Here is a 17,290-nt window from a genome sequence, read left to right as displayed (position 1 = left end):
ATACGCCGGTACCGGATTCAACCGTGCATTGAAGTTCATCCGCATACATACTCGCTCTCATCTTTGCAAAGCTACTCCAGGGTCCCGCGCCCTCCATTTCTTGTTCCGTCCTGACTGAAACTCACTGCCCCGATATCATATGGCCACTGATTTTTGGGCCAGTTCGCACTAGTGAGGAGGATCAAAGTCTCAATCGACACAAGAGGCTTATGGTGGGCAAAATAGCAAACGATGGATAGTGGACCGGGCTACCTTGAAGGAGTCTCGCTCAGATGACCTACAATACGTGGACGATCCAGAGTATCTCGATTTCTTCGCAATTTTCTTTGCCAATGGTGAGTTCAATACACTTGCGGAATGCAGAATGCCATTCAATCCTTCTAGTTATAACGAAACTAGGGAAGAAGCTCAACTTCAGGCAGCGCGTCATTTCAACAGCCATTGTATTTTTTCGAAGATTTTATATCAAGAATTCTTACTGCGAGACCGATCCATTTATTGTCATCGCAGCATGCTGTTACGTGGCTGGGAAGGCGGAGGAGTCGCCCGTGCACATCAAGAATATGGTAGCAGAGGCTCGACTTTTCTTCAGCCGTGTGTTTCATCACCAAGTTTATTTGTTTGAATGCTGATATCAGGTTGCGCAGAACAGCCGTATGGCGTGAAATATTTTCCTTCTGATAATTCTAAGCTCGCCGAGATGGAGTTCTACCTCGTTGCGGACCTCGAATGCGACCTCACTGTCTTCCATCCATATCGTACCCTGCTGTCAATTTGCAAGAAGGAGAGCTCGAATGACTTGCAGACAGAAGCTGGTGAAGTGGGAGTGGGAGTAGATGACGGGCCACGGTATTGGGGGAGTGGAGATGGGCAACTCGAGTTGCCAGATGATGCGTTCCAGTTAGCTTGGTGAGCGAATTTCCAGGAGTGACTCATTATCATAACTGATTTCAATTGTAGGTCTATCATCAACGACACATATCGCTCAGATCTCTGCTTGCTGTATCCTCCCCATCTACTCGCCATTACAGCGCTCTATCTCGCTGTGGTTTTACACGGTCCAACTAGGGAGCTCCTGCAACAGCAGTCTCATTCAGCTGATGTTACACCGGCCCACAGCTCCCCGAGAAGATCGTCGCGGCAAAATTCTAGTACATCATCAAGTCATGCAAAGAAACCCTCACAAGACTTTGTTGCCTTCTTTGCTGAGCTTAATATTTCAATGTCATTGGTCGCCACCATTGCACAAGAAATCATTTCGCTGTATACACTCTGGGAGCGGTACCTTGAAGATTCCGATCTCGTTGATTCTGCAAGGACATCATTCCATGGACATGCCTCATCGCAGGCACAACCGGGAGCAAGCCATAGCGGGGTATCTACGCCCGTGGAGAGCCTGGACGATGTACATAGGCCACATGGTGTCACGCCGACCTTCTTGCTACAGGTCTTGACGAGGATGAGGGAGAACAGGTTGTCGGATATGGCGCATGCGTCTTCTGGCAGGCCTGTCGCGGTGAATAAGATGTTGGAGCGGACTCAGGCTGCTGGGTGATCATACGCATCTTCATTTACATCGCTACGTGTGTATGTACGTTTCGTATTCCACCTGATTAGCTTGGACGAAACCCTTGACTTCACGACGTGCGCCCCCTTCAAGCCTCGATAACGTCACCTAACATGTAGAAGATCGCATGACATTAATTTGTTTTCTCGGATAAATGTATACTAACTGAACTTGAATACCAACCTCTCAGCACAAAAGCATCAGGTTATGTAAAATTGGGCATTCACTTTTAATGTTTACCTAAAGCCTCGAGGTGCAGCGTAATTATCAAGTTTCGCCTTCTGACAACACTAGCGCTCGCTCTTTACACACTCGCTGACGGTCTGCACACAGTCAAACATTTGGAAGATTCTGACCTCTGGCCTGTAAATGGCAACAACAGTACAAATCTTCTTATCTTGTTCTGAAACGGCGCTGCTCTTGTACGGATATCGCCCCACAAATAGTGCTGCCCAGCCACTATGCCTCGCGGCCTACCATGAGGTTGGATGGTTAAAGCGGATGGGCTTAGGGAATATGGAAGGTCTCGTAAGTGTTGGTTATTACTATCGAAACTGACGTATAACGCTTGCAAGGCTGCCTTATAGCATACTCTTCATAGGCTCTAAAGGCTAATCAAGCAGACATTTGAACTGCAACCCAATCATCGTCGATTCTCGAATAGACTCGCAAAATGCAACTCCAGGTGAGTTCCACGTTCAGATCTACTGTCACGAACGCAGGCCTGATCGAAGCACAGAGCATTATCTACTCCAAGCCACCGGCCATCGTTACTTTCTTGCTACTAACGAGCATCCCGCTCGTCGATCCCACATGGGTGGTGCGATCTCTCTGCGCAACTCACCTTGGGAGGCGCCTACTGCAAGGAGGCTCCAGCAGGACCTTCGTGCACAGTCTCTTCCAACGACTCTATCACGCACTGTCCTCTACTTGCCTTCGCGTCCGCCTCTTATTTCCATGCCCCGTGCGTTCACGATACGAGACGTTCCCCACGCTCGAAGCGGAAGCGAAATATTGGTGCATTGCTGCTCGTTACCAACGCCACCTTGCACAGTCTAGTGCTCGTCGGCCGCCGCATGAGACGTCCGAGATACCTCTCGTGACGTACTATACCCCACGTCTGCTGCCTCAATACCGCGACGTACAACACTCCGACGAAGGGAGCGTTGAATTTTCCATATCCGCCAAAACGTTTTGCAAGTGGCATAGGATGGTATTTCGGCGGTCGGTAAGTTCTTCATCTGATACTGCTGCTCAGAAAAAGTGATGCATGCTTGGTGTTTGGGATCGAAGCATCACCCGACTCTTGCTCAGGCAGCTCTGCGCATGAAGCATCACTCTCACCGAGACCTTAGAGAAATTCAGCGGATTGCACGCCTCCTGCCAGACGAGCAAGTGTTCCGTGTAAACCGACCGTGGTCGTCAAAATACAGCAAGCTTTGGAAGCGATGGCTGGACAATAAAGGTCCAGACGTAGTGATCGTGTTTGAGTGACGTACTTTTGATGTGATGGTAATTGCTGTAACGCGGCTTGTATCTGATAGATGTAGTGTACTTTTCGTTTGTTTACCTCACATTTGGGCTTTTCGCATGAGATTTCTCCTCACTCTCCTACGCTCGCCGCCCAAGCCTTCACTCTTACCCCACTGCAAATATGGTACCCGGCACTTCTCAACACCTGCAACCCCTTCATTCACGTCTGTAAAATCGAGCATTCCCCAGATAGGCAGCTCCAGCTCGCCCTTGACGATCACCCGACAACGCGCAAGAATAGCGGGCGGAACCGGGGTGAGGATATGCATGTGCGATGAATTAGGCGAGACAGCACGAATGAGGGCAATGCCGTGGCAAGTGGAGGTTGAGGGTACGGGCGGATGTCTGGCTTGGGTGTAGGGCAATTCCAGGGCGCCAGAAGGGTCCGCATATACTGGATCCTCGGTTCCGGGCTCGCATTCGACAAGGCCAACGATCGCGCCATTTAACACATTGGAGATCTCCAAGGGGATCACGTCCTCGTATCCTGCGCCGATCAGGATGACCTGGTCATATGCCTGGCTCCAGTCCACCTCATACGGATACCGGGCACAGAGAGGGTGAGAGGTCTCCCATTTAGTTGCTGTCATTTGACGAATCGGAGCGGATGGAGACGGAAATGATGCTGATGTAATTGATGGAAAGGTAGCATGGAAATACGACAAGATGTTTAAGTTGCGCTGGTCGGCGGCATTAAAATGCGTATTCGTTAAGGTGGGCGATATTGCTTCGAGGGTGTACTGGAATGCCTTGCTCTGCGGAGACGGGTTGTACAGAGTGTCATAGGCTGGCGGAGCAGTTGGCCACCCTTTTTCTTCTGGACCGATGATCTCGAATACATGAGTATTCTCAGCAAGTTCTTCGATCTTGGCATTCAAGTCGGCACCAAGACCCTTCGTCCACCCCATGGTATTGACCACCAGGGGAGTGACGTCGGTGATCCGTGTATCAATCGATTCGTCATCGGGCATGGACGTTTGAATCTCGAGCTTGTACGTTTCGAGGAGCGCTTGAACGGCCGCAAGATAGTGTGCTGGACTGCACCGCGGTGAAGTTGCTCCAACATAGTGCGCTCGGTATGGAAGAGTAGGATGCGTAAAAGGCGGGCCTTAGATATACGAATATTTCAGGGGCTCTGTAAGGAAGATGTAGTAATTACTCACCAAATACCGGACTGTCAATAACGTTTAGAGCGACCAAACCCCCAGGTGTAAATTCAGATTGCCCTACATCGCATTCGAGATATGCGACGCGCTGAAATCTATAGAGCACCGTTAGCTGTATTTATTTACGTTGAACTGCATACATACTTCGCCAAAAGCCTGTTCAAAAGCGTCCTAGCAAACGTACTTTTCCCGGACTTTTTCGGACCCTTGACAACATACACCGAGAGCGGTACGGGATCTGATGAAGAGGGTAGCGTTTCTGCAGCGCTCAGTGCAATACTCCATGATCCAGGCAGCACGAACGGGAGCACGTCCCTTGTGCTGTGCGTCACCTGGCAGGCAAATGTTACTGATGATGCTTCCCATACATTAAAAAAAACAGCAAACGTACCAAGCTCACGCCAGGCCGTATAAATTCTGCCGAGCTCCGCTGCCAACGCGAAGGTTCGAAAACCCCATCAAAGACGCGACAAACACGTCCGAGACCTTCCACACCCGTGTCGAGCGATTGAATTGCTACTACAGCCCCATCACGGGAATTCCTGATGCGAGGAGGAAGGGAATATATGTCCAAGTCGGCATGTACGTCCGACGAGACGCATCGTAAGATGGGAATCGGAGCAGAACGAGGGGCGAACACATGGTGAGCTACCTTTGAGGCAGACAAGGTTACGCCGAGTATGGAAATAGACCCTTTCAAAACAGTGAGAGCGTATGTCCCTAGAAGCGCGAGTGTCTCCTCCCGCTCGATGGAAAGCACCGAAGCCTCATTTTGTAAGCCCATGTCATTAACTTCATCTGCAGAGAGCTCGTAAACGTTAAGATCACGAGTAGGTCTGAACGTGGACAGTTGGGAAGGCTCAGATCTTGAAGGCTGGGGGAATAATGGTAATTCAACGGGAACAAGTGGATTTTGTGCTTCTTCGGCTTCTGAGTCATCAGATGAATCCAAGACCACTTGAACGTCCGACTCTGAATCCGAGCTCGACCCCACCATAATTACATCCTCTCCTCCCTCAACCATGTCCTTCGACTCGAAATACCGAGCGGTCGGCACTCGCTGTGGCAAGATTTTTGCTTTCTTGCTGTTCCGCGATGACTTTCCATTGACAGAACTGGATTTGCGTTTCGAGGGAGGATTTGAGTTACGCTTTGGCTCGGAAATGAGATCCGCGGATGGTGTTGAAGGCGTTGGCAGCGGTGAGAGCTCATTAGAGCTGGGAGACTTGGATGAATCTAAGGAGACTTGTGCTGCTCTTCGCGCCGCGATTGCGCTGAGCATGACTTCCACATCTTCCAACAAAAACTCTGTGTGAACAACCTCATATCCTAATCCGGCCGAGCGCCAATTCTGGCGCAGGCGTCAATCTCTCTCAGTGGCCTAATAATGCCAGTACTCTTTGACAAGGTACGCACATCCAATGCAGATAACACTGAATTAGCACTTAGTTCAGAAGATACCCGAAGATGTACAGTTGTCATTAATCATGATTGAGTGGAGGCTACTATACTAGCGAATGACGGGCGGAGGAAACCATCGAATAGGATACATATCGGCACTCGACGAGAATGTTGTGGTTAATGGGCCATGGAAAGTCCTTCGTGTAAGTAGTCTACCACAACCTTCAAACTTCAAACGATGGCCTACGCCATCACTCCTTCCCTACTCTCTGACAATCTGCAAGACATCCGTACCGTCCTCAGCCTTCTGGAGAACAACTCTTTGATCGCCACCAGCCACCAAAGCCGGCGATTTTTCCGCGAGCGCAAAGTGTTTTGGAAGATTGGAACCACGAAGGGCAGCTGAGACGCTGACTAGCGTGAAGGCTTTCTCATGACGCCTGAAGTGCATGATGATGGTCAGAATGAAAAGTATTCCGAACATCACTGCAGAAGCTATGATAAAAGGCATGGAAGAGACAAAAACAACTTGAGGACTGAACACCTTCGCAGGAACATATGCGGTCCCAAGAGAGCCATCCATATAAGCTGCGAAGCAAATCAGAGTGCAATCCGTGATCAAGTTCAGCGTGCGTACTCTTTGACACAGATTGCAACATTCCAGCGAACGTCCGTGCCAGGATATCAGTCGGAAGTATGGTCAAAACTACGGATGGGGCATCGAAGCTCGGCTGAGTCAAGTTGTCTATCTGTTCCTGTCCGAAAAGGAAGTCGTTTTGAACCGTAGAATAGCTTCCCGCAGGTGTAGTCGATTGATTCATCGGGCCGGCATCAAAAGTAATACCGCTCAACGCGATGGATAGCATGAGGGGCGTTTGAGTGGGATGTAAATTGCCCTGCGAGATGTATTGTTTGCCTTGTCGAATAGGAAGGACTTCCAGGAACCCAGTCCCGTTGCTGAGTACCTCACGAGTCTGAATCACAGCATTAGGTCTGCATGCAAGAAACGCAAACTGCCAAGTTTGAGCTTGGGAATATGTGGTTGCATTGACGTCCAAAATGAATGTTGGGATGTTTGTCCAGTTTAGGAGAACTGGGTTCAATAATGTGAGGTTCTCGCAGCCAGTGTAACACTGGGAAACAGCAAATACGGTCGAACCGTCTGTTGGCGGTCCTTGAGTAGAATGATTGAAAACGGCATATAAAGGGTCCATCACGATGATGTTCAACATACTCAAGCCTATCAAGCAGTCAGAGGCGTGAGGATAAGCCGATTAAATACATACCATAGTTGATCGATGTAATTGAGACATCCAGGCCCAGGTTCTGAAGGTAGATACCAGCGGTCGAAGAAAAATCACTTTGGTTCCCTTCGAGCTGTGTTGTCGACGAAATATTCGTCGAAGCCCATTCACAAGTCGGATTCATACCAACTGCATCTGTCATCCAGTGTGCACTGACAGTTGTGGGCAGATCAATTGGACTTGGGACAATGTATGCAGCAAACTCTGCATCAGATCCAGCAGCAGAGAAGGAGTAATTTGCTCCGAGCTCCATCTCGGACCAGAGAACAGAAGCGGCGAGATTATTGCTTGTATACGCACCCCACCCAGGCAAGCCTGGGCTCGTGATTGAGGCACTAAAATCATAGGTCTGAAAACAGGAGACCAATGGAATGAGAAAACATCTCACTTATACACGCCTTGTGAAGGGATTGACCCGACAGCGAGGGCAACAGTCTCGCTTTCTACAAGAACAGTTGCAACATTCACTGGCAAGAAATCAAATCCGGCCAAAACGGAATGTGTTACATGTCACTCACAAGCAGCGGGAGTGACCCATGATATTACCACACCTATCAGTGTGGCGACAAAAGCGGAAAACATGTAAATTGAAGATGTGCGCGAAAAAGCGTCGCTCAGGAACCTCATAAAGCCATAGTTCGGATTTGACTTCTTATCAAGTATAGCTAGAGGAACACCTTGCATGCGACGAGAACCAAGAATACGGAAAAACTCCTCGCACTAATTTATTTTGCATAGCATGATGAGTATACCGAAGGTGCAACAACAACGGACATGGATACTTGCCTGCAAGTTCGACACCATGTCCGCCACCGGGTAAAGGGCGGCGAAAACGACAAGTTGGCTCAAAGACGTAACCCCGGCTTTTATCGTAGCTTTCAAGACAATAATAATACGTAATAAGTCTCAAACAGATCGGTGGCAAGAATTGACATACCAATATGATTTGGAGTGAATGCATAAAATCCATTCTTAAGTGTGATGAGGCGTTTATTGACTATAACGCAAAATACCAAGTATGCACTTGCTGCAAGAGGGAGGGTCAACAATTTCGCGACTGTCAACATCCTTTTCATGAGGCCTGGAACCTGCTGTTTGTACTCGAAAGTTCGGTGGTTGTCCTCGCGCAATGCGTGATCTTGCCATCGGTTTGGCACTAGACGAGATGTGTCTTGATTCAACAGTGGCATCGAAATGCTGGAAACACGGTTTGGCGTGAGTCTGTTTGTAGAAGAGAAAGAGTCCAGCTCATAGTTGTCCGACATGGTGACGAAAGGAGCAAGGATGAGTTCAAAACTGCAGTGATAGATGTAAGCCTTCGTGTCACATCGACGGGGTATCACTAGTACTGTAACTCAGTAGTGTATCTCGGACTGAAATGAAGATAAATTACCACCGCGGAGCACAAGTGCATGACATCGGAACCAATTAACTCTACTTAGGCTGATGCACCGACCAATCGGAAAACGTATTACAGTATCCACAGAAGGTTCATGACGCTATGGAAGGCTGTGGATTACTGATTTCTGGTGCGAAGTTCGGGGTGGACTTGAATTGTTACCGGCATGCATCATGGTGGTTGATGAAAGAGGGAGCTTATGTATGCTGATTGCACTTGCCTTTTTCGTTGACAGCCCGGGCCTCGGAGTGTGATCAAGGGTCTTCGTGTCGTGTGTAGTATCACCATCATCTCAGTTGAACTTTGACTCAGTTAACGTTTACCCCACATGGTATACGGCCTTGGCAGGGTATCCATGGCTTGCAGTAGGACATGCTCTTGCGTTTTCCATCAAACTTTACCGTGAAATACGGCTCCTTTTGCCAGTACCAGAAGAAAGAAGTTTATAGGCTCATCTTTGGAAAGTCGGATCGGATTTTGTAGGCCTTCAAAGCTTCAGTTACGATGAGGCGTTTTTGTGTGATATGTTTATTCGGGCTTTCAGCGTTCTCCCTCCCGGCAAATGCGAGTTGTGAGTATTTTTTTCTGAGATTATGGCAGCAGTATGAGGCTGAAACATCTGCTTAGCATGGGCAGCTTTGCCTATGAGGGTCCTGCGGTCCCTTGTTGAGGCCGACGTTGTCTTCAATGGTGCCACAGTTCGGACGTACTTTGGTACGCCTCCTCAAGAAGTCGAGCTTACAGTTGATCTTGCAGCCGATTGGCTAGCTGCATATGCGTACGATTGTATACTATGCAGTGGAGGGACTTCATTCAATGCACTGCTATCATCTTCATTTCAGGTAAGTGCCAGTTGGTACAACAATGAGTTCAGTAGTCTGACATGGAAGACCGCAGCCATTACATTCAACATGGATGAACTCCATTCCTGGGTTTAGTGGCACTGATGTGATGGATCGGGTTTCATTCGGCGGAATCCTCAATGCGCCAGAAACACAATTTGGTACGAGTGAACTCTGGATGCGAATCATTACTCTTTCTCACAATTGAACATTAGCACTTATCGAAAGTGGTTCAAACTATACCTTGCAGTCGACGATTCAAAACGGACACCTAGGTGCATTCGTTAACCCATCCAATGACACTTCCCCATCTGCACACATCTTTTCGCAGTTGTACCAGTCGGGTCAACTTCTCAACCCTGTCGTAGGCTTCCGGTTTGATCCATTGAACCCCAAAATCACAATCGGTGCTCTGGACCCAGCAGACTATGATGGAGATTTGAACTGGGTGGAAATAAATGCTCCTGATGCATCTTTCGACTCTCTGAACACCTTCAGCATTGATGGTCTGAAGGGGTACAATGGCTCATTCATCCCAGCCGGCAACAGCTTGACTGCCAATCTTGACTCTCGTAAGTCTCATGACCTACCAAATGGCGGTTAGTTTTCTAATTGGCATGCACACATACCACATACCCCAGTGGCAAACACAATAACAATACCCAATGTCACAACATACATCTCCAGCCCAGGCTTTATGGGACCTATAAACCCAGTGATCGCAAACGGAGTCTTGGCATATCCATGCAATGTGACTACCCCTTACGTGGCATTATCAGCTACAATCAATGGCATTGACTATCAAATCGAATCAAGCGGCAGTCTACTTCGGCCATACAATTTTCTTAGTCCCGCTGAAGGTTATTGTAGCGTCGGCATCGTGAACAAGTCGGACACGCTGCTGCCTTCTGTTAGCCTCGGCTTACCTTTCCTACGAAGCGTCTATCTGTAAGCCCTTCCAAATCTTACTACAGGATATCTAACCTCGATTGTCGTGTGTAGCGCCTATCGTTTCCCAACAGACGGTTGCCCCGGACACTATGGGTTCGCATTTCCTGTGGGTGCAAATCGCACCGGTTCTCAGATCTCCCAAACACCAACCTCAACTCCGACGAAAAGTGCTCAATGTCTAGTATTAACAACGCCAACCTCGTCACCATCACCATCCGCTGAGGTGACAGCTCAACAGAAATTACTGTCCTCCAACAAATACGACGTGTATGGAGGAACGGACGAAGCAGTATATCTTGTTGGTGTGGATGATCTATCGCAAATGGATTCTTTGGCGCCTGTTAGCGCTGCACCAGCCCCCACATCGACAACACCATCGTCTAATTCAACCAAGGTTCCCATTTTTGCGCCGCAGCCTACTCAAAGTTCTGGTTTGTATAATGTGTTCGGGACACCGCAAGATGGGCTAGTGACGCTCGTCGGGGTGAATGATCTCCCGCAGATGGTCTGGAACACCACGGAAGTTAACTGAGGGTAATTAGGCAGTCAAACAGGGAATACAGGTCATGCGTGCTGTCATAACCCGTCGTTTCGTAACATTATTAGAAGGTTATGTCAATACAAAGGTCATGATGGCTCGGCTCGGCTCAAAAGCCGGGGCTAGGGCTCGGCCTGAGGAGGCTCAGGCTTTGAAAAAATGGGAAGTACTTGATTGCGTTGTCATGATGGACACATTTTGGGAATCGTCGGAAACAAGGTGTCGGAATCACGCTTTACGTTCTTTCATCTTTTGCTGGGTTCAAGTGTTCCGCGCGTTCCACCCCTGCAAACCAATTTGATCTACAGTGTGCGCTGCCCCACATCTTTATGTAAATCTGATTAAGCACAGGCGTTGTTCCAATCCAATCCACGTCCATAAGTAGAGCTCGACTCCTGCATTCGCATCAACTGCATAGTGCATTTAAATTTTATGGTGGTATGTTTTTCAGTTTTCATTTGATTAAGTGTTGAACGTTGAGGGTGTGCGTTGGCAGCTGTATGGTAAGTGTGTTATCTGGCATCATGGGCCTAATCTTGTTGATCTTATGCAACTGATGACACTATTATTAGAAGGACAATCGATCATATGAGATCTATTTAGTACTAGAACCTGTCACAGGTGCTGTTCAAGGCCCGCTACTAGATCACTTTGAACATGATATCATATCCATTGGCAGGAACGTATTTCATCTTTCGATCTCATTTAGGTCATCCAAGCACTGGTATATCTAGCACAAATATCATCGTCTTATGTCCACCAAGTTCCCCGTTCCCTCACATCCATCCTCTAACAGTATGACACTAGTCTCAGACGACCCTACTTATTGGTCACACATCAACTTTTATCGTATTGAAAGCTATTTCATAGGTTCGTGAAGAGCAATCAGATTTCGGCGCTCATGTCTCGACCTTGGTCACTCATCAACTTTTTCGTATTGAAAGCTATTTCATAGGTTCGTGAAGAGCAGTCAGATTTCGGCGCTCATGTCTCGATCTGACCTTGATTGTGGTTTTCCAGTTGCCGCTGGTGTTGGAGTGGTGTATGATTGGGGTGAGCATAATAGCATTAGAGAATTGCTGATTTCTCACAAGTATTCCAGCCCTTACGTTCGGACAAGAGGTATGTTGATACTATGACCGGGGCAGCCATCTCGCTAAGAATTGTTTGTAGGTCGAACTGGTCTGGGTGAGCACGGTTCCACGTCAGAAGAACAATATTGATTTGCGACAGAAGCAACGCTGGTCCCTGATGACCATTCTCTATCTGAGCGTACGTAGCTTGCCTGCTCTGAATTTGTGCTGACTTGACAATATTCTAGGTGCGCTATCTTGGATTTTTTTATAATGTGTATGTTTAGAAGGCTTGACCATTGGTGTCGTGCTAATCTGCTATATCTCACAATCAGCGTGGCCATACTGTGTATGTCTTGTCGCATTCAGTGTTTTTTTTTTCTGACCAGTGGCATATAGGCAATGTTCCGACGATGTTGTTCACAGATGCAGTGAGCCTTCTGCACTGATGTCTGCTATTCCAATTCAATTAACCGCGACGTCCTGTAGGGGTAAGTGTCATTCTTGACCAGCTAATTCGTTTACTATCATGACTGCTACAGATGTGAGTCTGTTTGTAGTGTGCGATTCACCCAAGGCCCATCACTCACCGGATTTCTCAGGCCAGATTCTGAACATCGTGTGGAATTGGACGACTGTTGTGGCATTTACATTGATCTGTGGTGAGCTGTGCAATTACAAGACCTATGATATTGAATTGACCGAAACATGTTGCAGTCATCATGATCACTCGGTTACATGCCATGTATCAACGATCCAGAAGGATCCTGATATTTCTCCTCGTCGTGTGCTTGGCTGTCAACATTTGCGAAGGAGTGGTCATGTTAATGGCAACGAGGCATATTTCAGGGGGTACACTTAATTGTGAATGAAAGATGTGCATGACGCTCATCGATGAATACCAGAGGAACTCGTTCTCTCTGGCACCTATGCGTGTACGCTTGGCTATGCGGACAATTCGGCACTTATGTTATCCATGACTTGGATACTCGGCACTGTCTGGGAGGTCTTCGCACTGTGTCTCGCATTCTGGATTGTTGTAAAACACTTCCGTGAACTGCGACAACATTCGGCAGGAGGGATTATCGGCGACTGTTTCAAGGTGTTGATAAAATCACATGTGCTTTACTTTGCGAGGTAAGCTTATATTGTGAATATGGTTCCAATTTCCGCTGAATGATTCAACGCGCTAGTTTTGTTGCCGTGTCTTGCTTCAACATCGTAGTCAATTTGTCTCCAACGATCTTAGCGGTATGTCAATCTTTCACTGACCTCTGCATGCGACCGCAGTTCATCATTTATATAGAACCCATTTTCCCTCGAAACACAGATTTTTTATGGTTTTCTTCAGATTTTGCAAGCCATACAGTTCTTTGTGCTAGGACCACGCCTCATCCTTAGCGTTCGAGAATATCACGCTCGGCTCGTGGCTGACTCTGATACAGCAACCGGCATGACCTCAATCGCTTTCCAGGAGCGCGTGCATATATCGACTGGCAGTTGCGTATAGCACGGGAGATGCTCAGTGGAGTTACACTGTGGATAGTAAATACTGTATAATTTCGACCTTAGGTTCGTGGGAATTTTAACACAGCATTATATATTCATGTGTAACATGTTCGTCGGCTGCGACGAACCTAATTTTAGGTTCGCCAACTCGAATAGCAATATTAATGATGGGCCTCCGGAGCCGCAAAGATTCACGCTACTTCTCTGGTGGCTTGAAGCCTGCCGTTTGGACACCCAACATTCCGTCTCATACATAGGTACGTGTTCCACAGTTTGTGTTTTAGCTATCACCTACATGTTTCTTCACAGAAATCCTGCTTCAAATGTGCCTGCAGTCGTGCAGGACACCGAAGTTCCTATCGTCATATCGGCGAAACAGAATGATCACCTCCTCAAAGCATGTTTCGTCCCTCTCCCGACTCTCCCTGTATCAGTTCTTGTCCACTCCACGACTCTTCCTGAGTTTGATCCCACACTCGCTGAACTTGACATCTGCAAGTTTTTCTCTCCCGTCGATTGCAACATCTCCGATATTGCCATCGGCATTCAACGCCCCCTCAACCTGGCTATCAAAGAGCTGCAGCATGGCGATAAAGACTCCAGATGATATTCGACTCGACGTGACAAAACCAAATACTCCGTGGCATGTCAATACGAAGGGTACTTGTGTCGTCATGTGCATAAAGCAAGACAGGGAAGGACGAGAAACGCCGACCTAAGCCGATGTACGTCCTGATTGACCGAGAAGCGTACAAATGAAACCTTGTGCCTAGTAGCAAATAACTCGGGGAACACTTGAACCATCACCGCGTTGTTATAGGACAATCATCCGATCATCCATTTGTCCTATAACATCCCGCTCATTGAATTTACCAGTCCCGTCGATACCTACATGATGATGCACTGCACCAACTCCTTCGTTTAGGGCATCATCATCCACGATTGCCATTTTTGTACGGCAACCTAATTAAAAGTTGTGGAGCATAGTGTCTTCAGGATGCTACAACGAGGACTTCAAGTTGCGACGCTTGTCGGGTTGCATCAGCGAAACTATGTAGTTCATTGGTTTAATACAGACCTACTAGGTGTCATGCGACCATCGAAAAAGCCTCCCATCCCAATCATTTTTGACGAATGCCTCTGACTCGTTGACCTGGGGTGGATCATCTCCCACAGATGGGTTGGAGCCACAGAAATCAACTGGGAGTGATTTCCTAGTCAGAAGGAAAGCAAGTCGTGCATTTCAAAACACTGTCAGGAGGCTGTGTAAACGCGAAGTCCTAGACAAGATTATCCGCAGGATTGCGCTGAGGCGTAGGCCATGTGTGCTCGTGTCATTATGTAGATGAATACAAGATGAGGAACGAGTAGAATCACCACTCGAAGTTGATGCCTTGATAAAGATTGATATCAGAAGCGTGGAATCTCGTGCCCCGCAATAAATCAAGTAAGTTTGAGAACATCTGAGCCATCAACGTGTTCTCGTAGAACAATCGATCTGTCCAATGACATCCTGCTCAGTGCGTTTGCCGGTCCCGTCATCGATTTCCTGCGCCAATAGTGACATTTCTTCGGGAAGATTCGAGCCGTGGATGATTCTTGCGATGTTCTTGTTCATGCATGAGCACAGGCAAATCCACAAGCTCTGATTCTCACTCACCGACAAGTTGAATTCTTCTCCCTTTTTATGAAGACGCAAAAGACCAAGAAATTTGTATAAGAGGAGGAAAGTCGCGGTGGAGATGAGAACGAGTGGCAAAGAAGACATGAAAACAACTTCAAGAGCTGAAATTCTGGCTGGAACATAGGCAGACCCCAGGTAGCCTGACAAGTATGCTTTTCATGGCAAAACATTAGCAATTATCTGCAAGATAGTAGAAGTAAAACGTACCCTTAGATGCTGACTGAAGCATCTGTCCAAAGCATGTCGAAAGATTCCCGACTGGGAGGAACGTAACATTCACGAACTCTGAGCCAGACCCATTGTCCAATCCTGGCCAGGATTCCACCTGCTCGGAACCGAAAAAGAACTTGACTAAGGGTTGAGACCCGAGATCCATCGTGCCATTGTAATTTGAAGGTCCAGCATTCTGCATGCTACTCAGTGCGAACGACAACATGGTCGTTGTATCGAGCGGGAAAAGGTTTCCTTGACGCGCGAGTTGCTTCCCTTCGCTGAGAGGCTGGACCGACAACATGGCACCCCCCTCTGCACGAACCTCACAAGTCTCAATTACTGCATTCGGTTTGCAAACAAGACAAGCCAATTGCAATACATTGGTTTGCCCAAAGGTCATCGAAGGAGGGAGTTCAAGAGTGAACGTCGGAATCCCAGTGAAATTCAACCATACATAGTTGGAAGTGGGATCGATCAGACAGCCTTCGGTGCATTGACTAGCGAGGAAGACTGATGAGCCGTCTGTAGGAGGCATAAGGGTGGTGTGGTTGAACAAAGAAGACGCGGGGTTCTTGACAGCAATATTTGCTTGCGACCCTAACCCTACACAGTTGGCTCGTGAGTTATACTAACGCAGACTGATCGAGACATACCAACGTCATTGGAATCAATTGCCATGTCTAAATCCAGTTCTTCCAGATATACTCCTGCCAGTGGCGATGAAGAAGATCCATTAGACACAATGATAGGCTGGGTTATGTTAGTGGACGCCCATGTGCAAGATGGCCTCAAGCCAATCACATCCGTCACCCAGCGGGCGGTCAAAGTCATCGGAAGATTGAGTGGTTGAGGTACGATGAACGCCGAGACATCTGCTTCAAGACTAGCAGCAACAGAAAAGTTGTACCGTACTCCAAGGCTCATCTCCGCCCATAGAATAGACCCGGCAAAGTCTGCGTTGTTTTCAGCATAATACTCGGATGCATATTCTAACCCGAAGGTAGTACTATTGCTTTTAACTAAGAATGATGATGAAAACAAGGTTGACAATCAACTTACTTATAGACACTGTTATTAGCCACTGCCCCGGCTGGAAGGGCTACAATGTCGCCATCTGCAAGGACACTTTGAATGCTCACTGCGATAATTGATATCACCGAGGTCATCCGGAAAGATAAATAGAGACATACATGCAGTTGGTGCAAGGATTGAAGTTGCGAACGCGATAAGAGATCCAACAGTAGCAGCCACAAAAAATCGTGAGCATTGCCTCACTATTATTGCGTAGATCGAGTTCAGCATTCCAAATGCCGGGCTAGAAATGGTATTGATTGTCGAGAGAGGCACTCCTCGTCTCCCTCTTTCAGCAAGTGCATGGAAGAATTCTTCGCTCTTGCGCACATCAGTTGGACCATAAGTACTCGGGGAATTGTATAAGACAATTCACCTTCAGCTTCAATAGGATATCGGAAATGGGGTAAAGAGCAAGAGTGACAAGAGCAATATTGAACGTCGTAATCGCACTCTTGACTGTTTCTTTACAACTGAACATCAACAATTTGTGCTTCATGAATAAATAGAGCAACACCAACCAAAGTTGTTCGGTGTAATTGAGTACGGTCATATAGATTTAAGTGGTACGGCACGGCGGTTAACCATGTAGCAGAAGGTCAAGTATCCGGCCGAGAGGAAGAGTAGAATGAGTGCCTTCAAGATGGCCTTGACTCGACGCCAAATGATGCGATTCCGGGTGAGCAAACGATGGTGTTCAAGTTAAACCCGAGACAACTCAGGATTTCGTTCATAGGACTTGTCTAGCTGACTTGGTTGGTTTCCAGATTGGCTGAGCCAACTACGTTCCTCGGCAACCTTGGAGAAACTCAATATTGGGGTGACTTGTAAGTCCACATTGTCGGGCTGGGGGTACAAGAAGTTGCTCATGCCAGCAGCCAGCCTAAGATCTGGAAGGGGTGTGGTGTCGAACGTTGGGAAACACAAAAAGAGTCCTAGCCGCCTTTGGAGCAATCTGTTGCGGCCATCAGTCGTTCCGGTATGACGTGATTATACACACCGTTGGGGTTCAGCGTCTCAGGCTAGAAGAGTGTTGAAT

At 47.7% G+C, this 17,290-nt stretch overlaps 7 protein-coding genes across 7 annotated transcripts; 3 read left to right on the top strand and 4 right to left on the bottom strand.

The window, feature by feature from the left end:
• Positions 1-37: 37 nt before the first annotated feature.
• Positions 38-1,715, top strand: DEU56DRAFT_799696 (cyclin-like protein). The gene is made up of 5 exons (XM_041353038.1): positions 38-171; positions 226-335; positions 385-594; positions 648-909; positions 961-1,715. The coding sequence occupies exons 1-5, from the start codon at positions 140-142 to the stop codon at positions 1,553-1,555; spliced, it is 1,209 nt and encodes a 402-aa protein (XP_041209228.1). The 5' UTR covers positions 38-139; the 3' UTR covers positions 1,556-1,715.
• A 74-nt stretch (positions 1,716-1,789) lies between these two features.
• Positions 1,790-3,100, top strand: DEU56DRAFT_300697 (uncharacterized protein). The gene is made up of 3 exons (XM_041345551.1): positions 1,790-2,252; positions 2,307-2,795; positions 2,861-3,100. The coding sequence occupies exons 1-3, from the start codon at positions 2,241-2,243 to the stop codon at positions 3,059-3,061; spliced, it is 702 nt and encodes a 233-aa protein (XP_041209227.1). The 5' UTR covers positions 1,790-2,240; the 3' UTR covers positions 3,062-3,100.
• Positions 2,987-5,707, bottom strand: DEU56DRAFT_300669 (uncharacterized protein). Its single transcript, XM_041345550.1, has 4 exons — positions 4,658-5,707; positions 4,411-4,598; positions 4,264-4,361; positions 2,987-4,208 (listed from the first exon to the last, which is right to left on the bottom strand). Exons 1-4 carry the CDS (start codon positions 5,546-5,548, stop codon positions 3,139-3,141), a joined length of 2,247 nt encoding a protein of 748 aa, XP_041209226.1. The 5' UTR covers positions 5,549-5,707; the 3' UTR covers positions 2,987-3,138.
• Positions 5,700-7,432, bottom strand: DEU56DRAFT_300727 (uncharacterized protein). The gene is made up of 3 exons (XM_041345552.1): positions 6,954-7,432; positions 6,305-6,907; positions 5,700-6,255 (listed from the first exon to the last, which is right to left on the bottom strand). The coding sequence occupies exons 1-3, from the start codon at positions 7,222-7,224 to the stop codon at positions 5,930-5,932; spliced, it is 1,200 nt and encodes a 399-aa protein (XP_041209225.1). The 5' UTR covers positions 7,225-7,432; the 3' UTR covers positions 5,700-5,929.
• On the bottom strand, positions 7,297-8,354 carry DEU56DRAFT_300732 (uncharacterized protein). The gene is made up of 3 exons (XM_041345553.1): positions 7,909-8,354; positions 7,490-7,846; positions 7,297-7,438 (listed from the first exon to the last, which is right to left on the bottom strand). The coding sequence occupies exons 1-2, from the start codon at positions 8,234-8,236 to the stop codon at positions 7,692-7,694; spliced, it is 483 nt and encodes a 160-aa protein (XP_041209224.1). The 5' UTR covers positions 8,237-8,354; the 3' UTR covers positions 7,297-7,438; positions 7,490-7,691.
• A 520-nt stretch (positions 8,355-8,874) lies between these two features.
• DEU56DRAFT_942379 (aspartic peptidase domain-containing protein) lies at positions 8,875-10,882 on the top strand (the record flags this gene model as incomplete). Its single annotated transcript, XM_041358946.1, has 6 exons — positions 8,875-8,941; positions 8,998-9,212; positions 9,268-9,373; positions 9,428-9,784; positions 9,854-10,160; positions 10,215-10,882. The coding sequence occupies 6 exons, from the start codon at positions 8,875-8,877 to the stop codon at positions 10,693-10,695; spliced, it is 1,533 nt and encodes a 510-aa protein (XP_041209223.1). The 3' UTR covers positions 10,696-10,882.
• A 3,872-nt stretch (positions 10,883-14,754) lies between these two features.
• DEU56DRAFT_911953 (uncharacterized protein) lies at positions 14,755-16,750 on the bottom strand (the record flags this gene model as incomplete). The annotated part of the gene is made up of 7 exons (XM_041357341.1): positions 14,755-14,892; positions 14,944-15,107; positions 15,175-15,783; positions 15,834-16,186; positions 16,240-16,318; positions 16,371-16,572; positions 16,628-16,750. 7 exons carry the CDS (start codon positions 16,748-16,750, stop codon positions 14,755-14,757), a joined length of 1,668 nt encoding a protein of 555 aa, XP_041209222.1.
• Positions 16,751-17,290: the final 540 nt, after the last annotated feature.

The sequence above is a fragment of the Suillus clintonianus genome (assembly GCF_016758775.1).
Source record: "Suillus clintonianus strain FC179 chromosome Unknown DEU56scaffold_29, whole genome shotgun sequence".
Taxonomy (NCBI): Eukaryota; Fungi; Basidiomycota; class Agaricomycetes; order Boletales; family Suillaceae; genus Suillus; species Suillus clintonianus.
The sequence above is the reverse complement of the archived record's forward strand: the minus strand, read 5'-3'. Positions and strand labels throughout refer to the sequence as shown.